The sequence below is a fragment of the Hippocampus guttulatus genome, chromosome 7, assembly GCF_054856545.1.
Source record: "Hippocampus guttulatus isolate MCC_2025c chromosome 7, RoL_Hgut_1.0, whole genome shotgun sequence".
Lineage (NCBI taxonomy): Eukaryota > Metazoa > Chordata > Actinopteri > Syngnathiformes > Syngnathidae > Hippocampus > Hippocampus guttulatus.
The window spans coordinates 10,227,437-10,252,939 of record NC_141267.1 but is presented as its reverse complement, the minus strand read 5'-3'; the positions used below and the strand labels follow the sequence as shown (position 1 = coordinate 10,252,939).

The 25,503-nt window shown below is 42.0% G+C and overlaps 1 protein-coding gene across 12 annotated transcripts in view; it reads left to right on the top strand.

Annotated features, from left to right (window-relative positions):
• Nucleotides 1-565: 565 nt before the first annotated feature.
• The window catches only part of ephb3b (eph receptor B3b), a 53,694-nt gene continuing 28,756 nt past the window's right edge, over nucleotides 566-25,503 (top strand). For all 12 annotated transcript variants that reach the window (XM_086115097.1, XM_086115086.1, XM_086115096.1 and 9 more), the window contains exon 1: nucleotides 566-1,268. In XM_086115097.1, the coding sequence (XP_085971223.1) occupies nucleotides 1,205-1,268 (64 nt within the window). In that variant the 5' untranslated portion in view covers nucleotides 566-1,204. The remainder of the gene's footprint in view (nucleotides 1,269-25,503) is intronic.

Sequence of the window (25,503 nt, the reverse complement as noted above, 5' to 3'; positions counted from 1 at the left end):
TTTTCATCATGACATTTTTTTTTCATAAACAGAAATTCTCCCTTTCCTGCCGTCTTTCTCTTTTTCTCCCTCTCGCTCATAGAAGCGATCCGCAGGGGGCGCTGTGTGTCCATGCCTGTGGACAGGAGCGCGTGTGTTGTTTGAATCTCATACAGTCAGGAAAACGCAGCCGCAGACTGCAAAACAAAGGAGTACAACTACGCAACACAACCTTAACACCAAAACCTTTTCCTGACACTGCTCTGTTGTTGTACTTCCCTAAAATGGCAATTTGTTGGATTTTAGCCTTTTTGGGTTTGTCAAAAGAGAAAACGGATCGTTGCTCTCCTAAATCCACACGCAGATCGGCTGAGAGACAACAGTTGTTGGTATCTAAAGAGAAGTCAACTTTAATTTCATTTTAACAATAAACATGATGGTGAGGTTGACATTTGTCAATGCCGGCTGACCCCTCCCCTTTCCTCGCCCTCTCTCTCTCTTTCCTCTCTCTCTCTCTCTCTCTTTCTCTCTCTCCCCCTTCCTTATTCCTCCACCACTGTGCGCCTCATTCCAGTGCACAGAGCGAGGCAGACGGTCCACAGCAGCAGCCAGCACTGATCAATCCGCTCAGGGAATAAATACTGTACCATTTAAAACCCGGTTCCTGGAGTATCGCTTGTTGTTGGACGGGGGCGGGCTCCCACACTTTTTTGGAATTCTTTTTGTGGACTACACGCACTACGGTAGTGTCGCAAGTGCGTCTTTCTCCTCCGTTGTGACCAAACAGAAAATAGATTTTTAGGATATTCCTCGCAGAAAGTGGGCGTTGAATTTTTTTGGGGGTGGCTTCTCAGTGACTGTTCAGAAGGGAAATCCTGATTGTGGAACTACTGCGTCAATGGTGTGGTCCCAGACTGGACTACCTGCTCGCAGCTGACCCGCTCAGTGCGCGGAAAAGGAGGACACCAGTGGAGTTCTGGTACCGGTTCCTCTGCTTCTATTTAAAGGCGCACTGGAGATTTTTAAAAAAAAACAAGAGAGTGAGAAAGAGGACGGCTGCTGTATTTTTCACCACCCGATGGTGTAATTTCTTCCCATAAACGCGCATCTTTTGGTGTTTTGTTGAATGGTTCCGTGGGCATAACAAGGTTGGGACTGGAAGGAGCGGACTGTGCGTGGAGTGTGTACACCGTCCCTCTCGTGGGTCTGTTTACATGAGCGCGTTATGACAATGGATTACATTCTGCTCTTGTGCAGCTTCTTGCTGCCCGTAGCCACTGCAGTTGAAGGTAAGAAATTCCTCCATCCATCCATTTTCTGAACCGCTTAAATTCAAGTTCAATGCAGTATGCTTCAACTGGTTTTCAAATGGGTCAGAACCAATCACTACCACTGACCCATAATAGACATTTGTTTTACGGAGGGTGGGAGGTGCAACTTGCAGTGCGCAATTGTTCAGCACCACAATGGAAGTTGTGTATTCTCCTTTTTTCCCCTTATTTTTCAAACATGAGCCGTCGCCTGCTGCTGCTTTCTTGCTCTTTTAGAGGGAATTAGCGCCACACTGTATCTCACCGGGGAGCCGACGTGCTGCCGGTGGTGCCCCCCCCACCCCCCGTACACACTTTAAAAACACTTCTTCTGAGGTTAACTGCGTGTCCTTTAGGGTTGTGTGGCCTTTTCACGTGCAGACCGTAACACACGCAAAGTAGGTCATCGTTTAAAATAAAAAACATCTCATTTAAAAAAAAACACCACCAACTTTAAGAATTATACAAACGTGTATATTTATTTTCGTTTGAAAAAGATTTCCTTTCACCTATTGCCATTTAGTTTTAATTAAAATAAACATGAATTATAACAGAACACCCCTGGATATAAAATTACTTTTATTACAGTTTGCCAATGTTTTATAAACTTGGAAATTTATGTAAGCTATTCGTCATTTTTTTTCGTCTCTATTCTTTGGAAACGACAAAAAGTAGTTAAAAGGGCACGGAGAGCACTAAAGCCTGCATCATGAATGGGATGAATGCTGGATTTGAGAGTGCATTGTGGTGCGGTGAAAAGTGGGACGCTGGACCACTGGCTTGAGCGCATTTGCCTGCACGACTGTGTGCCGTGCCATCTGTGTCTTTTTTTCTTCTTTTTTTTTTATTTTTGCAAAAGGTTAAATTTGTGTTTCCCACGATAGTTTACCCCGTTTGTTTTACCGGAAATAAATATAAGAATTCATTGACATAATCAATTCATTACAATTTATGTAGTGGCCTATACTTGCGAGAATAGTTAATTAACAATCCCGCCACTTATAGCATATTGCATTTTAAACAAAGAAAATTACATTTTGAGCTGTGGTAAAGAAAAAAAAAAGTCTGGTTGCACTTTTTTTGTGCGGAAGTTCTCAGAGTGAAATGTGTAACTCTTATCTGAAACGCGTCGTTGCCTTTATTGAAGTCTGCTGATAAGAACGTTGCGCTGTCGAAGTTCTTGACCTATAAATTCATCAGAACGTCCCCCAAATACAAGTTTAACGATTCTTTTAAATCAGAGTATTTAAGACAATACACGAGGTATACAGAACCTTTGAAATAGTTGATAATTATTTGCAATAGACCATCGCGGGAGTGATCCATTGAAGGACAGCGGACACCAGTTGGACATCGGTGCTTGAAAACACATGGTTTCAATGGATGATTTGGGGCTTGATGGGCTCAAGTTAGCTCCAGATGGAGTCAGGATGAGGCCGAAAAGACCTACAATTGCACCGATGGACTGGGTTGCGTCTCTGCTTTGCAAACGGATGGATTTCGCTACAAAAGTGATGTCATAAATTCTGTACCACCGACCCGGCGTTGGGTTTACCTAGAAGCGCTTAATCCAGCACATTGATTTATGGTGAAGACTCTGATTCTGTTTTGTTGTACTTTGGGGGGAAAAAAAGACTGAGCCATGCAAGGGGGGGGGGGGGGGTCAGCCGGCCCCACTGCGAGACTCCCCGGGTCCCGAGGTCACACAGCCCGGGGAATAATTAATGGTTTCATCTCTCTTCTTTCGCACTCCCTCTCTTTCGTGCTCATTCCTCTCAGGCCGACTTCCATTTAAGGTTTTCAGTTATAAGTTGTCTTGTGGGCTTCCCCATACACAGGCAGAAAAACAATAATTTACATCGACTAACAGGTTCTGGCTGGTTCGGGGTGGCTATTTTTAAGTGGCGCGTGCCCCCAAAAGAGAAGTGGGTTTGACGTTTTATGCAAATACAAAATATTTACGAATTGAGTTTAATGAGGCCCGTCTTATAACAGTTATTGTAAGTCGCATTCAACGAGAAAATGTTTAGCATTATTATTGTTTTTCAAGGCGATGGTTGCTATTTCTAAAATTGGCGGTCAGAATAACAAGTGTTTAATGTTCAAATCAGAGGGTTTTAATGTAACTAATATAATTCAAAAATACTCTGTAAGTAAATAAGCTTATTTTATAGGCCAGTTTAAAGTGAATCCAGATGGTTTTACGTGTCTCATATGTGCGTTGACCCTCGCATTTGCGGGCTTAAGAAGCCATTCAATGTTTCAAGTCCCTCTAATTTACAGTAACAGTTATATTCATTTTCATGTTTATTGTACGTGCATTGATTTGATCATATCGGTCCAGATGAGACATGCAATATCTTTCCTACCGGGAAGCCTTTCTTTGACTAGATAGCGGCATTTATTATGATTACTTTATTTTTTGAACTTACATTTCCTCGATAAATAAATAAGACAAAGAAGAGTTCAGTAGTCCGTTGTAACACCAAAGCTGTATTTATGGCCCAACATGGAGTGATTGCGTACAAAAGGGGAGCGCTGATACGCACTTTTGTATGACGTGGGTGAGATCACACCTCCGCGGGAGCTTCCTGGGCCCGTTTACGCTTGGCGAATGATTTACACTGTGTGTGAGTCTGCGTATATGACAGTGGGGGTCCTTGTCAGCGTCATCATTTTTATGTTATTACAATAATCACGGCTTGCGCCAAGCGTGAGCGGTGTTTCTAAATCATATTTGCAACCAGTTGAGTTTGAATGATGCGGCGCGAGCATGAACGAAGTCAAGGGGGGAAAACAAAACAAAACAAAACAATATATGGCAGCTCACTGGATTGTTTTTCTTATGTTAAGAGCGATGCAAAGTAAATTTCATTGCGCCTCTCCATAACAACGGAAGGCAAATTACGAAACAAAATGTGCATTGGAGATATCTATTTAAATTTTAAGGATTCTTTGTGAGGCGACGCAAGAACAAAAAAGCGCAAATTTGCAAAAATAAAATAAAAATACAACAACAAACAAACAAAAACCCCAACATTTATCTATCTCGTCTTATGAAAGAGTATATAAACGTTGGCATGGGTGTAATTGTCACATGGAGGCTTCCACAAAGTGTCAATTGATGTGCTCCGCATCGATCGAGTGGATCGATTCTGCTCAGCCTTTCAAAAATGCAGAATTAGATGCAGGCAGCGAGACTTTCTTGCAGTGGTCTAGCAAGGAAGAATTACCAATTCATAAGGCTATTTATCACTGGTCCTGAATCAATTGGAGGGACGATTTGGCTTCATTGTTCTGCTGCTCTGAAAGAAAAATACAGTATAGGCTTTATGTTACTTATTATTTTGTTTTCTTGTTTTCGTACAAAACAATAATAATATTTGATTTGGTTTTTATTTATTTTTTTAATAAGTTGTGGCTACATATTAGGATACGTGTTTGCCATGGAGTTTAATATTTGCATTGCAGTTGGTTTAATAGCATTGCGCAAAAAAAAGAAAAGAAAAAAAATGCCTCAACTAATTTCACCTCTAATTTCAGACCCTGTAAAATTGTGAGGCATGGGCCAAGAAAGAGCCCATCCAGATCGTAACCTAAACTTTGTGATTATACTAATGATCGGGATAAAGGTGTGCCCAACATTTTTATCCCACTTTTACTAACAATTATGAACTTCTTTAATCATTAATTGGGTTTAGCGCATCTTGATTTGATAAAATTCAGATATCTGTGAGGAGAACAATTTGATGATGATCTAAATTGGGATTGTCTAGCCTCAGAGGAGGACTTGTGCTCAATTTTGGCCAATTACTGTTTTTATTATTCTATTGTTTACCTGTATTTCTTTCTGTGATCCGCTTAAATACCAATCAATGAAGGGGAGCAATATTAAGCTTAACTGTGAGATTGTGGGCCCTTAATATTCAGGTTCTCCATCCGATTTGTCGCTCATTTGTCTGACAGCAGCTCTATTGAACAGATGTATAATGATTTTGATTTAGATGGGCATAAGACGCTCGGGGAGAGGGCGTGGGTCAGACAGCAAAGTGTGTGTCAGGGTGAGACGATGGTATGGAGGGTATCGTGTGGTTGTGGTATGGCGATGTTGGGCAAAATTGAACCAGAAAACAGCACAGTTGACATGCTTTATGCTATCCGGGTCTGCAGTAGTGCTCATGTGCACAGAGCTCTACTTCATGGCTCAAATGGTGGCGTGGAAAGATTTACCGAGCTGGAATTTCGCATGGAGGCAGGCAACGGTCATCTTTGGCCAGCTGGTGCCTTCACACACCATGCTGGAGGATAGATAAGTAAGTATATTATTAAAACCCTGTCTTAACTCTGACCACCTCATGTAAAGTGGTTTTGTTTCGACATCAATTTGGAAATATAAATGCTAGTGACTGCGCAGAACAGCAGTAAATGTCCAAATATAACTAAAGAATGAGTTTAAAAAAAGGTTTCAGCTTTTTGTACTTGGTTGTAAATGGACATAAAGCTCATTTCTGAGGCATGATAAGATGAACGTTATATTTGAGTCATAAAAATATCTATCAATCCATCCATTTTTAATTGTGCTTTTCGTCATTAGAGTGACGAGTAAACCAGAGCGGATCACAGCTGAATTTGAGTCAGAGGCAAGATACACCCTGGATTGATCACCAGACAATCACCAGAATCAAACGACTTTGAATAAAAATTAATTGTAAACATTCAAGAAAATAGGATTATATATTCGTATTTTTTAGCATAATATCGATACACTACGTAATGTAAAAATGGAAAAATGATATTTTTTCACTTGTAATAGAACAGAATTGTAACTTTTAAGCATTGCGCAGAATGGGAAGTCCATTGTGATTTGTCCAGTCATCTATTAGAGCGAGAGCAAGAAACAACTATAACGAATTTTTATATCATCTTGAGTGTGGGTCTAACTCCACAGTGATGGTTGACAGCAATTGAAATTGTGTCACGACTGCAGACAGATTTGAACTCTCTACGCCCCCCCCCCCCAAAAAAAATCAAAAAGTTAGCTCAGACATTTATCTGCTACTGTCTAATGAATGCAATCCTAATCTTTGTTTAAGGTATTTTAAAAAACAAAACAAAAAAACCCACCGCCTGACTTGCTTGATTATGTGTGTTCATGTCACCAGACCGCAGTATAGTCAAAATAGAGACCAAAACGTATTCTTGAGGTTATTGACAGGAGAAGTCTTCTGTGGATGCTTTTTATCAAAACACCCTATGCTGTGTGTGTATGTTGGCTCATCTCGTGCTGGCACCGCATCGAGCCCAGGGGCCTTGCGGGATGGCACGTCTTTGACACCCACTGCGGAGTCCAAGCTAGGGAGGCCAAATGTGTCTGAGCCTGCCCACCACTGCTGCTGTCTCGAGTCAGCAGAGCAGAACGGGGCAGACACACATACGCAATTCAAGCGGGTGAAAAAGAGTGTGCACGAGCAAGCTGGGTGGCACAGTGTGTGTGTGGGAGGGGGCATCTTAATAGTTTGGTCGTGTTAGCGAGAGCACCTTAGGTAGTTACGGTGTAAACTAGTTTAAAAAATGTTTTCGCATGAGGTCAGGAAGCAGAATATGAAAGTTGATTGGTGAGTCTGTGTTCATGATTGTTTCACTTGCCCTATCTCACTGACAGAGGGGCATCCCCCTTTTTGGCTGTACAATATGAGTGGCTATCCAAATGCTGATGACACCTTTGACGTATTATTACGTGAAGTTGATGTTTTATCAGAGGCGCCGGCACCACGTGTTCACATAATGCATTCTTCATGACCATGTGTCAAAAAAAGATACAATTCAGTCAAGGGTTTTTACATGCTGTGTGTTTCACCCACTCAATACACACTACTGTGACCCTCGACCAGAGGTCGTGAGGGGGTCCCTGTTCGGACCGCTGCGAGAGGGGGGGGGGGGGGGGAGGCTAAGTCTCCAAGACCGGGTTAGTTTCTTTTTTAAACATACTTGTCAAGCGCCCGGGGCTATCATATTCCAGTCGTGAATAAAAATACAGTGAAAGAGGATGTGTATATTTAAATAGGCAGAGTGTGCGACTTCCTACAGCTGTAGCTGATGATGTATGTATCCCATATACATACAAGGCACTCCAGCAACACAGATTGTCAGACACGAGAGACTCTTTATCATCCCAACGTGATGTTGTCACCTACAGTTTTAGTTTTAAGGTCAATTTGTCATGGGATTGTTTGGAATGCTAAACTAATACTGATGCTCGGTTTCCACAATGAATGTGTTAGCGGCGGTATGGAAATAAAGTGACATCATAGTTGCATGGCATCGTTTAACTCAGCAATAACTTCGACAAAAAAGAAGAATCGAACTCAGTGTTTGTCAGCAGGGAATACAAATCGTTTGTCACCTGTTGTTCGACAATAGAGAAAACTGTCTATGTGCGTCTAGCCACCCCACCAATTCGAAAGTGGGTGCTGCAAATGCTAGATCAGAAATGTACAGATGAGTTATTGCTATCCATTAAAAAATAAATAAATAAACTTGACACTAGAAGCAACAACTAAAATTATGAAAACACAATAGATGAAACGGCAATGTGTCTTTGCACACAATGTCGTCTTTGTGTTCTTGCACTTACCATACTAGGAATTGGACCAGGAACTTAATACACATGTGATGTCCATTATGTTTCTTCTAACTTCACGGATAGTTGAAGCAATGCAGGAGGTTGGCGGGGTAGAGTTAGACAGGAGGAAATTCAGCTCCGGGCTCATTTCCACAGTTTCATTGCCACCCTCGGACTTCTCAAACAAATTTAAACGATGATGCAGGGGAAAAAAGGCCTTTGATTTATTGCAACTCTTTTAAACCTTGACAGTTACAACTGTCAGGAGAGCGGCCGGAGCCTTGTTACGGAGTGCTTTCAGGCAGAGAGAAAGCCACTTTAGCTGGTTTCAGTTTAGCAGGCCTTGCTCAATACACTGCTGGTGTTGGGCTGGTCGCTCACAATTTGGTTATTACAAATTTTATTCCTGAATCCATACAGTTGGTGAGACCACACGTGTGGGGGTTATTTTTTCATATTACTTTGATCAATACATTTTTACTTTTTTAAGATAAGATAAAATCAATCCATCCATTTTCTAATCAGCTTATCCTCTCAAGGGTCGCGGGCGTGCTGGAGCCCATCCCAGCTGCAGTAGGCGGGGTATAACCCTGTACTGGTTCCCAGCCAATCGCAGGGCACACATAGACAAACAACCATTCACACACCCCAGGGGACAATTTAGAGTGAATTAACGTACCGTGCATGTTATTTGGAATGTGGAAGGAAACTGGAGTACCTGGGAGAAACCCATGCAGGCACGGGGAGACCTTGCAAATTCCACACAGGAAGGTTGGAGCCGGCACCTCTGCACTGTGAGGTGGAACCAGCCAGTCGACCACGTGCTGAACTAATGATAATATAATGTGTGTATAATGCAAGAATAAAATGTGTAAGGTAGTAATAATTTCAAATAATTTTGAAAGATTTATGAATTATGGTTTATGTGGAAAGGTGGAATTTTTCAAATGTAATAGCTAGATATTAGAATGCATGGTAAAATCCATATGGCGTAAGGTTTTATAGGTTAAACCTTAGAACAACAACAAAGAAAAAGGATTAACATTTTGATTTTGGAGGTACAAGGATTGCGATATGAAGATACAAGTCAGGGGGGTTGAGAATTTTTGAAGACGATTCAAGACATGCAAAATACCTTTTGTTTGTTCTTTAAAAACTGTGTTATAAGCATAATGGTAAGAACAACTTCTTGGAAAAATGTGATGTCAGTGTTAAATTGTAAGCATTCAATATCCAATAATTAACCACAATGCAGTTAGGAAGGCACAAGTGTGCATTTTATGCTATGGTGAGGAAATCATTACTCATGTTAATCAATGCATTTACCTCACTGGTTCCCATTACATTTTTTTTTCCCTTCTCGTGCCTGCTGTCAAAAAAATCCATCGCCTGTACTTGAAAAAGGCTCACAGACACAATATGATCTCACCTTCTATAACATATTTTTAAATTGCACTTTGGAGGACAAAAAAAAAAAAAGCGGTCTCATGTTTTCAGTCGTGCAATGTGTTTACTAGCTCACTCCAGCACATTTCAGTTGAAGCCGTACCAATCACACGTGACCTTTTGTCGTGATATTTACATAATCCCCACGGTCCCATGGAGCCGCCTACTGCAGACACCGCCAGCTGCGGCAGCATTTATTTAACCTCACTTCAAGTTAGACCCGAGTTTCCCTGACACGTTGACTTAAATGTTTAAGCGAGTGCAACACGAAAGAGACAATAAAAAGACCAAAAAGCCAACATGCTCACTTATATCACACTCATTTTATAGGGCAATTGAGCAAATGTGGAAGTGTCAACTTATTTTTTTTTTCGTTTGGATGTTTAATGACTCTGACAGTCATGACACCAATCCATTTGGTAACAGCAGGAGGGTTGTTAAACGGAAGGTGTGACAAACGTTATTTGGACATAAACATCATTTTTAAATGTCTTAGATTTATGCCTAGATTTTATGCTAAATTTAGAGTTACAAAAAAATAATGGAAAAAAAAGGTTGATATAAAATATTACCTCACTGTTGTATTTTTGAGTGTATTACACGGTCATTGAGAGTGAACATTTTAATTATTGCACTCAATTTGGCTAGTACAACTTGACAACATATGTTGTATTATATGATCATAATATTCTAGCGAAAGAAGACATTTTAAGTGCATGTTTTTTGATGTTGGAAAGCAAAGCAAAATATTCATGCTGAAAACCACACATGGGCGCTTGACCATTGTAAATGCTTATATTGATTATTATTGTTATTTTTATGGCCGGCACGATGGTTGACTGGGTAGCACGTCTGCCTCACAGAGGTCTAGGCTTCGATTACAATCCTCGGCCTTCCTGTGTGGTGTTTGTCGGTTTTCCCCCTGCCTGTGTGGGTTTTCTCCAGGTACTTTGGTTTCCTCCCACATTCCAAAAACATGCATGGTAGATGAATGGAGCACTCTAAATTGCCCCTAGGTATGATTATGAGAGTGAATGATTGTTTGTCTATGCCCTGCGATTGGCTGGCAAACGATTCAGGGTGTACCTCAGCTGTTGTGAGCTCGAGCACGCCCATGACCCTCGTGAGAATAAAGCGCCTCGGATAATGGATGAATGGATGTTATTTTTATGTCATCGGCTACACATAACTTCACGTTGACTTTCCATTTACTCAAATTGTATGTTACTGAAACATATTTTACTTGTTTATTTCAGTGCTTGTGACATGGGGGTTGTTAGCACTAATTTTAACAGGGTTTCAACAATGAGTGCTGTGAAGCCTAATTGCAGTGCAGCAGATAAAAGTCCTGCACAATACAGTCTGACCCCTGTCTTTGTGCCAAGTCAGGCCACAAACAGCTTCCCTTTCTCCTCTCACACCCCACCGAAATCCCTTCTAACCTATAATTTCTCCCTCACACACACACACACACACACACGCATCAACACGCACAAGAAGTGGCAGTTGCTTAATAAGATGGCCATCTACATGTGCATATTACCTTCACTCAATGCACATGCACCAATCACTGTCCAAATTGACACCCACCTGCTTCTTAGGGTCACACTCTGCGTCCACATCCACCCATTCGACCACTAATGAATCAATGAGCTGGTACCATTCGTTTCACTGCTGTCAGACCCCATCGATCAGCCCATTTCTCACAGTCTCAACAGAGCAGCGGGGGAGCTCAGAGATCGAGAGTGAAGTAAGGGTTTGAAATATACAGACAGTTCAAAGACTCAGAGTTTCTTATCTGCTGTACTCCTCCTGAATTATGGCATTTGGATGTCGGGTAGCTGTGCCTGGTTGGAATTGACGAGACTGAAGAAGGGAACTTGCCTCCTTCTGAAGGGAAGTTTGTTCATGTTATCTGACCTTGCATTTTTACCTCAGTAAAAATTGCGTTTTCAAATGTTGACCTTACTTGGAGGCAAGAGAGAGCAGAAGGAACATTGGAGACAAAGGTTCACAGCAAGGCATACTTCTGACTTGACCTTCAAATATATAAAAAAAATGTCATTGCATTTTTACTTTCTGCTTGAATAAAAATAGGAATGGAATTTTTGTTGGAAGTGACACATCTTGCAAGGATTTTATGTTTTGTGCAGGTGCGTCTCAAAAATTTGGGCTATCGATAAGCCTTATTTTATCTCAGTCGCTCAGTTAGAAAAGTACAATTCATGTACATATTCACTAAACACAGAGTCCAATACTGTATGCCATGATTTTATTTTTCCAGAAAAAAAAGTATTAGTAAACAAAACTTTCATAAACAACGTCTTCATCTATTTCATTCTACTGACTTGAAGATGAAGATGTAATGAGGGGTTTCTCTTATCGTACCTTGGCAGGGATGCAACGCTGCACAGTTATAGCTGTCTGACTCATTAACTGCCAGCGTCTACCTCCTTCTATAATATACGCTCACATCAGCCCCGGATGAAAGTTCTGGCTGTCTTAAGTGCCGTCTGGGAGCGTCTGTCTGATTTTTCTTTTTTATAAGACTCTGACAGCGGAAGTGAGTGCTAACCAATGGCCACGTTGTTTGACAGTTTCAAAACGTGATCTCTGGGTGAGTGTTTGAGGAGGAAAATAATTAAAGTCGAACAAAAGGTTGCGAGAATGAGAGTAAACATGAGTCTCATTTGAGCAGCGATTGCAAGCGTAACAGTACTGCAGCTTCTATTCAATATGCAAACTGCTCTGGTTTCCTAATATCAAAAGCGTGTTCAGCAAAAGGTGAAAAACATTGTTTTGTTTAATATGTGATTACGATTAATCGAGAGGTGGTGTTGACCTTTGGTTGACGTGCGCAGAGAGGACAAGCCTAAAGATGGCCACCAGTAATAGCATATCCGGAAAAAGAGCTTCCTTTTATTTGCTTCACCTTTCAGTCATTTTATTTGTCTTCTCTTAGTCCCAATCTTGCCTCAAGCATTCCTCTTGAAATGTCATTCTCCATTTTTTCCCCCCTCACCACTCTTTTGCTGCAACCACTCGTCATATCTGTCTCATTTTATCATTAGAACAGTGGGCCCTAATTACAGTATTTTGTCCTTTCCCTGTTATCTCATGCCTGTTTGATATAAAAATCCAAGCAGGCAACTTAGACAGATGATACAGTGTTTACTGTTCTCTGTATACATGTGCCTACTCCTGATAAGGGAACTTCTCGTTCGGTAGAATGAGCGAGGAGAGACCGTCGCTATGAGCTAAAAGAAAAATTCATTCTCCACAATTCCATTGCGTTTCCTGAAGGCATCACAACTGCTGGCGTACACACAACTCCAATCACCTTAAATGCGCTCAGTTCCAATGTGTTGTTTTTCTCAACTTGCTGCTCTTAACTCCCCCACCGTTAGACACGTTTGACGTCTGTCGACATGAACCATGCAAAGTTTGACTAAGTGAGTTGTAATGCAAAAAGAATGCACCACAGCGGGATGCATTGTCACAGGGTGTCAAAGAGTGAGTGATATAATGTCTCTAGTTTTTAAATGCCTAAGAGGTAAAGTGTGAAAACAAACAGAACAAAAGTTGTAAGTGTGAACGGGAACACACACTCACAGGAGACGGATAACCCCTAGCCAGAAGAAGGGAGGGTCTGGGGGTCAAGTGGGGGGCGGGGGGTGGTTGGAGTGTGGTTTGGGGAGAGTTGTGGGGAATTATAATGTTAAAGCGTCCGGTGTCAAGAAGGGGATACAACAGCATTGCCTCCATTGCCACTTTTGGCCTCTCTCAGTCCCTGGGGGCCCGGTACTAAGAGGGAGGTGATGATTAGCGATTCAATTTGGCTTACCATCAATCAATGCCACGAAGATAGACAGGATCGCTGCCGATATTCCATCCCGGCAAACATTGGGTCAGACCCTCTTGAGATTCAACCCCCCCCCCCCCCCCCTCCCCACACACACACACACACACACTTTGCTAATTAAGCGGCCACACTGCCCTTGCATTTACTTATTTATGAATCTCTGCTTCGGCCAGCAATGGAAATCTTTTGGTCTGCCCCTAATTAGTCCATTACTAATGGTGCTTTTTTTCAGACAATCCATACCGTCCGTCTCAGCAATTGCTGTTGACCCCCTTTTTTTTTCTATGCAAAGACGCAACCTTGATGTTACATAAAACACTTTCTGGCATTATGTTCCCGAAATACTAAGTGCACATAAGGAAACACTTTCAACATAAAAATCTATCAAAACAATTCTTCACTTATTCATTAAACTAAGAATAGAGCTGCTCATATTAGACTCGAGAGTCATTAAAATTGGATGAAAACCTGCAGGTACAGGATGGCAGACTTGGTGTTTGTGAAATATTAACACTTTCCCAGAGCAGCAAGAACGCTGAAGAAGTACTACGATATGCTGATTTCTAGTTGCAGTTGGAGTACATTAAGTGACTTCTCAATTCCAGAATCTTTAGGAAGATTCTGATGTAGGTGCCTATTCTACATGCCCACTACCTTTGCCCACTCAAAGGGTTAAACAAAACATGGCCGCAAACATATGCATAACTCAATTCCAATAATGAATGCAACTTTGAATCTACCAATACAAACATCCTACCGAAATAGCCACATCCTTGCTTTCAGTGCTGATGTCAACGTCCGAGGTCAGTCGGTCCAATCCGTTTTGGCCTTGGTGTCGCAAAAAAAGGCGAATCCTATTTTTAATAATCCCAAATCAAATTGACTGACCAGCATCCCTGGGGAGACATTTTTAACCTCCCCAGTTTGATTGGTTCAGTGTCAGGACCACTGACTAATCAGGTCAATGCTGAGCCACACCCAGGAGTTGGAGCCTTGCAGATGCCACCGAATTTATCGAAACCCCCAAGAGATCAGGATTGTGCTGTGTCATATGAGATGTGCTTTACACATGGAAGAGAACTGATGGATAGAAACTCTTATTTTTTTTCCTCTTTCGTTTGAGAAACAGGGAAAAAAAGTTGTTTTCTTAGGATTGCCCCGCTGAACTCTTGCACTAATGGGCCAGTTTAGGCATAAACAGGGACATTGTTATTTTTTAACTTACTCTACGTGTGCAGGTAAACATCTCGGTGATGTTAATAATTTTCTCTTAAAATATTTCCTTTTGTGCAATAATTTGAACTTGCCTGCCATCATATCATCTGTAGACCGTTTAATTAAGAATATTTCCCAGAGGATCCTGTTAAACATGTGAGTAAAACATCAAACAAAAATGCAAAATCCCCATTTATGAATACATAAATAAATTCCTTGAACAGGTTATTGACTCAAACATGGGAAAATGGGAGGGAGTGGCAGCACTGTAGTATATCCAGTATAATTGTATAACTGTGACTGAAGTTTGTTAGTCCACTGAATGACCTTTTAGGTCTATGAAAAAAAAAAAAGTATTCAGGAAAACGTCTGTGAATGACTCGTCCATACACACAAACGTGCATTGTGTGCTCCATAAATCGATCAGTCAATGCCTGTTGGCCTCGTGTGCATGTCGAGATAAATGAGGTGAGTGGGTGATGGGTGACATCCCCCTCCTTCCAAGTTGCCAGCTGTAGTAACACGTCATTGCAAGGTGAAGAATACATTAGCCTGCAACGTAGCCCACATAGTGCTCTAATCTTGGCCCAAAAAGGATGGTGAGATACGGTCCAACGATGACCAAATGAAACAATGTGTTGTTTCTTCAGTGAACTTTTTTTTTCATTGGGACAGTGCACATCAATCAACACAAGAAAAAACAGTATAAATGTGCATAAACGCTATTTTTCAGCTGCCGTGCCAAGTGTAAAACTGGTTCAAAGATGGAAGAAATTCAACTCAAAGGTTCATAACTTTTATCATTCCAAACGTCCCGTGGGGAAACAGGAAGTGAAGGACATTGACGTTTCACGGTTTGAGATATTTCATTCAACACGTGAAACATACCTCACATCCTGTTTACTCGCTAATGTCCCTCGTGTTTTGACAATAATGTACAACCGGCTTTTTCTTCTGAGATCTATGCTACCTCATGGAAGCTTTGAGGACAACAGGACACCTCCAGATGAAAGCGCCATAAAATAGACAAACTCCTGGCCGCTTGGCTGGTTTGAGTCTAATCGAGTCGCCATACATTGAGAGGGTCCTTGTGCATGGGTCAGTGATGCAAGAGTTTCTATAATCATGATGTGATTATTTCGACATCCATCTTGCTAGGATGATGACATTGTGAGTTGGTTTGTGCTTGTGGCTGAGAAAGATAGATCGCCTGGCCTCTAGATGTGGTGTGTGTAAAGCCAGTCTGTTTTGGTACCCACAAATATACAAATTCAATGTACTTGTGTGGTGATGTGTGATTCATTGCATTCACTTCTGTCGCTGGGCCTTTTGTGTCTCATGCCAATGCACAGAGGTCTTTATGTAATTGAAGTGAGCCTCTGAAAGCCCTCTTGCCATATGGACCCCAGAAGAATTGGATGTCTGTCCATCCGTCAATTGCTTTTAATTGCCCAGAACATGTGCCTAGGCTATCTATCCAGTGGTTTCTCCATGGCTTAAATACATTAATATCTAATAGGCCTTGGGACCACTTCACTCCCTGACTGCCAGACTGACCAGATAATGCGGTCAAACTCAGGATGCTACATGTTGCACTGTTCTCCACAATGTTCTTTTCATCCACTGTAATTTCACGGAGAGGTATTGGCATATTAACATTTCTTGAACCTCCATGAAACATGAAATGATGTAACTGGGTCAGTGCAATTTCCAGTTGTTTGTTGCATCAAGTTAGTCAGCATCAGAATAAACTTTATTGTCGCTGCAAGAAAATATGTCTTGGACATCCGTGAAGCGTCTGCAACCACTATATACTGTATATATACACTTTTCTGCACACAATCAATCCATCGATCATTAAAAAAAATGCAGATACATATCAATACATATATGTACATTCTCTTCATACTATCCACAATTGTATCACCAGGTGAAGAATACATGGACCGACAGGGCGTATAACCTCGAAGTATACGAGTATGACTCTAACTGATATAATAGAAAAGATGAAGAAACAAAATGCCAACAATAATAAATGGGGGTTGAGGAGAAATGTACCTTATTGCAAATCACTCATTCAAAATAGAGATTGATGTCGGGGAGAGATCCACTGTCAACTTGCTTGATTGTACAGGTACATTTACAGGTTCGTCATCGCCTACCGGAGGACAAAAGTTCATGTTCAGGAAACACAATATGTGAGGAAACTCCCAAGATTTTGTGTGGCTGCTTTGTCCTGCTGCTCATGTTTTAACAGGCATCTAAAGGCTACGTTTACACTCAGGTCTTGGTGGCCGCCGGTGACAAACCGGAACGTTTGTGAGTCGACGCGGGGGGGCTGGAAGTGCAAACGAGACAGGCTGTAAATGCCTGCCGACGTTTTTAAGCTGTCAAAAAATTAGCCATGGCAGTCAGAGCGCAGGTGAAAAACCTCATCGGCCCTTAGTACAACAAGGTGAACACAACTAAACCTGACAGTACATAATAGGCCGTATCAGAACTCAGAGGCAGTCTGTATGTGGGATGGGAATATGTACTTCCCAGCATCCCAAATCGCTAATCGCCACCTAAAATTTTCTAAACCGAAGCCATGTGTTTAATTTACCCACAATGCCCGCCGTGACATAGCTCTATGTAAAGCTTAAGGTAGAATGTGTGTGTGCGTGTCTGCAGTGAGAGAGCAAGCGAGAGAAAAAGTGTGAATGCACTGTGCAGTGTGTGTATGGGAATAACAGGCTCTTACGCATATTTTGGTACAAGCAATGGATTAGTAAATGAATTGTTGACCGAAAACTGAAATCACCAAACACCCATCGAGCAGCAGTATGTGCTTGCTCATACCGATGCCAACTATACTGCTGGGGTCACAAACATGTTCTCAGTGTCCACGTTTCATCCAAAGAAACAGATATCCTGATAGACTTGAATTTGGAGAAGAAAAAAAAAGGTTGCTAAAATTCCATGCCGCGCTATATTACAAGGTAAATGAGGCTGCCGTGACTGCAGGGAACATAGCATAAACTTAGACTGAGTCGACTTTCATGTCAATCAGCAGAGCAGTGATTCAGTTACCGGTAATTGTCTGTTAAAATCCTAAGACATAACACCTACAGTCTCTTTTGAGAACTGAACAGCTTTACCGAGTTTTGAATTACATTCCGAGAATATTCATTAAATATATATGAAATGCCAAACAGATATTAGCAGCGTGACCATGCTTTATGTTTTGTATTACTGCTCTCTCTCTCTCATTAGTGGCTGTTTTGGCTGCTCAAGAGGTGATTTCCATTCACACAGTAGAGGTCTAAAAAGTCAAGTTATTTCAGCAGCCAAGTGTGAGATTAATTAACTTGCTGGTGATTAAGAATCAGGGTCCAATAAGATCTTGCAGGAGAAGGAGAGTGCAAAGTCGGAGGGAGGGGGGGGGGGGGGCCCACATAGCATGTCAGCAACTTGAGCAATTTGCTCAAACATTTAAAGTTATGATGGATGGAAAAACAAATGGGTCATAAATAATGATAATCTCAGCCATATGTCACTTAGTTATGTCATGTTTTGTATGATGGCAGTTGGAGGACTCCAAAAAGCAGGGAGGCAGGAAGGAGCAGGGTGGGCTGAACAAAATGTATTAACAAAAAAAATAAAAAATACTAGCAAGGTACACTGGAGAAACCAACTCAAATAGTGGAACAGAGTCCTGAAACCCACAAGGAACCAAAATAACAAAAACCTATGACAGAAAACAAAACATGACAGGAGCACGCAGACACTCACAATGATGCAACAATGACTGACACAACAGAGGGAACTAAATACAAGCAAAGTGACGAGACAACGAGAAACACCTGCACAAGACACAAAGGGTCGAGGGAGCTGATTGGTTAAACACAAGGGACGGACAACGAGAACAGGTGGAGACAAAAAGGGCACATGAATTAACAAAACCAAATGGAATCTCAACAAAAGCATAACAAGTTAAAGTAATTTATGCCAAACAAAGGACATTTATTTGCCACTACCTACTTCAAAAAAGGGAATCCAATCCCGGAATGTAATACATTAACCCCTTTTTAGTTGCTATTTCTTTGTCATAATGAACCAGAAACCATTGCTAAAGTGCAATTAACAAACGCAAGCTGAATGAAAGAAGGCTTTATCCATTTTATAAGAGTGCTTTAATGCTGCTGCCAAGGTTTTGTTGTTCATTTTACTCCGAAGCTTGGAAACAGAAGCATAGTCACAATTTGAAAGAAGAAAGGATTTTTTTGGGAGTGGGGGGAGGGGAAAAAATAAAGCACAAATGCAGATTACCTGCCCATTGTTTCCTATAAATAGCTGCTGTAAAGGTGCATCTGCATGCAGTTGTTTGCATCTGTGGCATTTGACATTGGGGTGTCCCAATAGTGACTCACCCTTCCTTCTCTGTATGTGGGAGTATATCGAAAAAAATCTCGGAACTTTTATACGATCTTGGCGGATGTGAATTTGCGTGCCTTTCATAGAAAAGGGTTTTGTGTGACACTGCTTGTCAGTCACGCACGCCCTCAGAGGCCTGACCCGCCAGGTTACATTCCGCACTTCAACTGTCCCAACCTCCCCTTTGTTCTCGCGGTTTTTCACCTGACTGCCTAATGACTGGGCACGCAGGTAAGCTGTAACAAGACATCTGCCTTTTTTTTTTTTAACAAGCTGATGTGAGAAGCACAAGATTTCCACATCTCCTTAGCCTCTGTTTTCTCCATTAGTTTGGTCTGTATGGCTGAAGGTGGATTATAATTACTCATCTGATTAAATTCCCCACCTACATTTTTTTCCCACTCATTTTAATTTCTTAAGTTTCGTTCCTTGCAGGTAACAAGGGTATACGTCAGAAATTAATGAGACATTAATAATGGAATCAATAATTACCGTACAGCATCTCAATGCATCACCCCATAATTAGTCAGGAGAGATCTTGTTTTTGCATGTCAAGTCTACACAAATTGGTCCAATTGTAATTCTGTTCTTTGTTTATCCTGTCTATACACACCCAGTGAGAAGCAGAAAAGAAACAAGAAAAGCTCAAAGACTTTTGGTTTGCATCACCGCAGTGTTTTTCAAACTGTGTTAAAGTAATTGGAAGCCACTGGTATGTGGAACACGCAAACCGCAGTGGGGTTTTGCCCCTTATTGCAGACTTACAGGCAGCTGTTCCGGGTGTAACAGGAAGTGGAAATCCTTAATTAGATTTAACATGATCGTTACTTGATGTTCTGGAAGTGAACTGGAAAGTGATGTGATACCCTGGCAGATGACGGTCAGAGGAAAAATTGCATGAAGGTGACTCCAAGAAAAAGCAAGACACCGAGTAACGATTGGGACAAAGAGATGAAGCCCGATGAAGCCATAGCTTCAAAAAGCTATGCCTCTCACTCAGGAGCCTTACTCGAGCTCTTTCTAGAGTTCAGCCTGATGAATAAACAGGATTTGTGTGTGTGTGTTTGTGTGTGTGTGTGTGGAGAGAGAGAAAGAGGGAGACAGAGAAAGAGAGAAAAAAAACATGTATGGTTCTCTGTCTCTGTTTAGACGCGTGATGGTGTTTATACTGTTTACATAAATACCGCGCTGTGTATGGTGTGTGTGCACTAGTATTATGCAAGTGAACCATATGAGCTCCAGTTCTGATGCCATAGGGTTCCCTTTGTTGCTTGGGACACTGCTGACACACTTTTTCTGAAACCGGCTATTGGAGCTGTGAGGCAACCAGTCACACACAGCATCTTCTTGAACAGGCTGCACAACAGCCCAACCCCCCTTTTTTAAAAAGTATGCAAGTGTTTATACTGTATATGTGCGTGTTGGAGAATGTTTATAACCACAGAGAGACACACACTAATTTATTTGCCTCCATTCTAGTGACTGGATCCACAAAAACTGCAGCAAACTGTTTATATGAAATTTCATGCAAGGACAAGTTGCTTGTAGTTCATTGCCCATTTTGTTGCTGGATATATGGGAATTCTTTGATTATGGATACTGAGCTTGGCACAGGAATGGAGAGCAAAAAATTAAAAATAAATAAAAAAGTGCATGTCATAGACGCGACCACAGGGAGGGTGGGAGCGAAGCGAAGATGATGGGTCCCTGGGCTGCAGTATTACAATGAGGAAAAACAGGCACCATCAGGCTGCATGTGAGACACAGACACCTGAGGGAACACACGTCTGAGCACAAACACACGGCATCGCTCTGAAGCTCTTTGTATGTCAGTATGCCAAAAACACTGTGGCAATGAAAACAGAGCTGATGCTTTAGGGAATATAAGAGAGCCGAACACCACTTTTCTCTTCTTGTCTTGTCTTGTCTCCTTTGTTGCCTTTACATGCCCCTTCACCTTCCATGACGGTTTCTACGCAGTACTTGACCTTTCTTTATTTTTGTCTTTCTTTCTTTCTCCTACAATTCCAAAATCAACTGTTTGATTAGTGCACTGGAAATGTCAACTCTCAACTGTATGTGCCAATCAGTGGACGACAGGGACAATGATTAGGATGTCAAGTTGTATGAACGAGCACAGGACAATTCAGTTATTTTGTAACTTTTAGCACAGGAATCAATCCAAAAAAAAAGTTTCCACGTTGTAACAGTACACTTCAAGGCAGAGGAAGCAGGTGATTTATTTGTATTTACATTTTTTGTGTGTCTCTCAAAGACATACACAGATACAGTAAGTCTTATAAATAGGAATGGTTGAATGTCGGTAATGATAAAGCTGAGAGTTTGGATGAGTGTTGCCTGCTTGTTATTTTGGTTTGTTTCAAGTCTTTTTATAGAAGTTTGAGATGTGCTCTGCCTGTGCGTGCAGTGTGTTTGCCTCTCATCTCCGTGACGGTCTCATAAATCAATCAGAGCTTGCTGAGGTTGCACTTACCGGTACTCCACTTTGGGGTTTAAATCTGAGTCTTATACCAGGTAATACAGCCTCCCTAGGGAGGCTGAGTTAAAAAGGAATGAAATCAACAGCTGTAGATTTCCAAACCAGCACACACACGCAAACACACACAGTCTAGATTACTCAGTCTCACTCGCTTCCTCATGCTGACTAATACAAATGCACGCATGCGAACGCCCGCAGAATTCGACAAGGAGATTGCTATTTCCATATGCAGATCCGCAGGGCGAAGGCGAACGTGGTCCCTGCCCGCTTGTTTGCATTTTTCAGTCGCAGACGACTGAGTCACTCACCAGAAAATCAGATGATGGCATCAAGGCATCTCATGTCGAGGCAAACACTATTGTCGAGTCGCCCGGTGTTTGGTCACAGCAATCCAATTCTTGACTGAAACAGTATTTACTGTCATCTCTGTGCTGAACTGGAACTTGGAGATGAAATGAAGTGCTAAGTCGAAAACATTAAAAAAAAACAGGAGTGGAGAAATTACTTCAAGGGTAAAGACTGCTTCATTTTTGGCAGTGCTTCCATGCAATGTCATGTAAACATCCCATGCCCGCTGTGAAATCTGGCCCTGTGCCGATATCCTGCATGTGGTTAAATAGAGACCTGATGCCCTTAACTTGTACAAATCAGTAAGGCGTATGATGTGAACTCCCTTGTGTAACCTTTGATTCAGAGAAACAAAACACAGTATATCATACTGGTACAGGTTTGTACTGACAAGAGTTGTGCTTATGGATGATGTCAGCAATAAACATGTGAGACTGTGATTAGCGTCCTGTGAGAAATCCGACTTTTACGTAACAAGACGACAACACCAGACAAGGTCTCCTGAATCAACACAGTGGGGATGACTCATTCTGTTGCCGTTTTTTCAGTGAAGCTTCAAAGCTCTGTGTCACCCTATGAGGCAGAATCATTTAAAATATCGTCTGGCAGCACATGAAAATCTGTTAATAAGTCACGAGTGAGCAGTCTTGTGAGAACGACACACGCATGAAGATAACAGCGAGCATGTTCAATGGAGAGATACGCTTAGACAGGAAGATAAATTTGGAATGTTCAGAAGGGAAAACGAAACCTTTTACGTTACCTTATCAGATCTTAAATGTTATGCACAGTTCTGACCAGCAACGTTCAAAGCAATCAAATACATTCGTCGACTCGAACAATATTTCATTTGCACTTTCGCAATAATAAAACACTCCCAAATGGGAATTGGAAAAGTGACTATTGTTGTTGACGCAGTATAAAAGCAGTGGGGCTCCAATTTCGGCTAGTTCAGTTCATACGAATACATCCACGCTGTCCAAGGACAGCTTCTAATGAGTTAACCTAAGCACACAGTCTTGCACATGGCACATCTTGACGCACATGTACTCACATATACATGGAGAGGCACACCTGGTTTACAGACAGCTAGCCCCGGGGCTACCTGTTCGTCAGATCCTCTTTGCTTTGTAATTAGGGGAGTTAGTGAGAGAAGGAGATGGGGAGGGCGACTCGCGGACTTAGGGGAACGAGATGAAAGATGGGGGAGGAGGTAAAGACAAAGAGGCCCATTCCCATCAGCGATGCAGGAACTAGGCTACACACCATTAGCCTTTGAAAAAGGCAATATCATGAGTGGTTGAAATAACGCAAACACACATATTCATGCAATTTGCAATGTGAGGCATGTCGCCAATTACCTCTATTGACTGTAACATTTGAATTCAAAATGAGAGGGATGTTGTTGCAACGCGGGCAGCGATGAGATGACGAGGGAGGAAATCATTGAGGGCAAGAGCCTTGTGACGAATGCAAAGGGCAAAGACAGTTCATCAGACTTCTCCACTGAGAGCTCTGATGCACGAGGAAGACAGAGACAGCGAGTTAAGCGGACAGCTTATTTCCTTGGCTTCAGGAGTGTAACCCTGTTAGCACAAACACACCGCAAACGTCTTGCGTGACAGCCATTGTGGCATGACTGACACCGAGTGCGAGCGGGGTGAAGAATGTGTGTGAGTGGGTGTGTACGTGTGTCTGTAGACAGATGGAGGGGGTGGGGGGGGGGGGCATTTGCAATGGGAGGCAAGTCTGTTCAGGAATTCCACTGAGGAATCACCTCCTTGGACCATCTATGTCACAGCAACCAATTACCGTCCATACGTGTGTGTGCACGCGCGCGTGCGTGTATGTGTGGTGTGCTAAAGGGGAGGTTTTGCCCCCCACTTCCACCCAAAAAAAGGGGGGGGGGGTCCAGGGGGTGGACTTCTCCTAATCACGGCTTTCTGGCCCCATACAAAAGCAAAAAGACTGCTTGAACAATTTTAATTTGAATAGCACCTCTTCTCCTGCTCTCTTTTTGCCCCTCCTCTTCCTCTTTCTGTGCCTCAACTCCTCTCTGGATGACAAAAGGCGAACCAACAAAGATAGCGCACAAAGCAATCAAGCTAATAGCGCTAATAAGTTGAGCGAGGGGTCCTCACACTCCATGTTGACACATTTCACTGTTTCTGTGGCTAAACAGAGGCTCAAGTGTTTGGCAACCAGGCGCCGCACTATTTTAATGGAGTGGCCACCCCATGCCAGGTTACCATGTGCTCGTCGTGTTTGAGTGCTGAGCAACGTAACAAAAGCAATCTGGAGAAAAAAAAAAGGTCAGGGGAAGATAATTAAGCTATGGAGAAGGAGCCCCGAAGGGAAGGATTTCAGGGAGTCATTACGCGTTTTAAAGGCCCTTAATGTGACTTTTTTTTTTCTTGCAATCTTCATGTTTTACTCATATGAAATGAGGATGAGCCACATTCTTGTGCACCTCAGAAAAAAACAAGCCAATGAGCAACATTCATGTAGTATCTTGGCTTCCAAGGATTATTTCTTTCCAGAAATGCACCTGGTAGAGCACAAGCCTCCACCGAGTCCAAACATTTCAGAGGATTATCTTTGTGTTCATCAACCTGTTTGTTAGTTCACATGCAACTTCCTAGTTCATGGAGGACAACAAACGGATGGGCAATAATATTCAAATTTTGAGAGTGGAGTGTTCCATTGATGCCTACGTGACTTGACTAATTTGTTGTACCTGCAACTTTAATCCGAGGCAGAGACGAAACCCCTCGCCTGTCCTCTTCTGAGACCATGAGAATTGTCTCCCTGAGTGATTGTCTTTCTATTCTTTACTAATTTAGTGTCTTGTTTGAACAAACAAATATTTTGGAGGGCTTTGTAACTCTGAGTGCTGTGTGTTGAGTTTTTATCTGTGAACAAATGTTTAGATGCGGCCATAGGGATGAATGCTTGAGTGCCCTTCCCTGTTATTAGCCCTGCCCTGTCATTACACGATTAAAGAGAGGGTGAAGGGGTGCTTTGCATGTACCTTACCTTTGTGTGTGTGTGTGTGTGTGTGTGCGTGCGTGCATGTGTGCATGCATGTATGTGTACATGACTTTATGATTGTTCCCATTTGTATTCTTTACATTTTAACCCTCCCACAATCGGTCCATGCAGTGAACCCAAATGCCACTGCCATGTTTGTTATGCTAATCCCAGGTGCATTTGACCTCAGTCATAAATAATGATTTACTAAAGCATTCCCCAGATTGCTGAAACATACACGCGCTAATTGAAAAGGCTCTGTGAGCAGTCGGAGCTTGAAAAACATTCTCTTGTACGCAGATAGATTTATCACACAAACACACCTCCACGAAGAACGTAAACAACAGGTGAAGAAGTTTAGGATGCCCTGTGTGCGTGTGTGTGCGTGTGTGTTTTACAGCCAACATGTTGCATGTTCATTCACCTCATTTACTGTGTTTGCTTTTCCATGTCCACTTAGCTTACTCCATGTCTCAGTTCACACATCCCAGAATTGGCTGAAATGGACTAGTGAATTGATGTTAATATAAGGAAGCGAAAAAAATAAAGCGAAGTGTGTTCAGTGGACAGGGGATGGTCTCATATTGACATTAGGCTCTTTTCCCCCTTAACCTGTCCTACTGGTTCTATAACTCACCTACGAGAGGTACACTGATAGCATGGTTTTAGAACTCTTCTCTCACAGTTGGTGTGGTTTTGATGTAGTCATGAATATTGCTCATGATATACACATGAGGTTCTTTAGTCTGATTTATTATTCGAGCAAACACAGAAA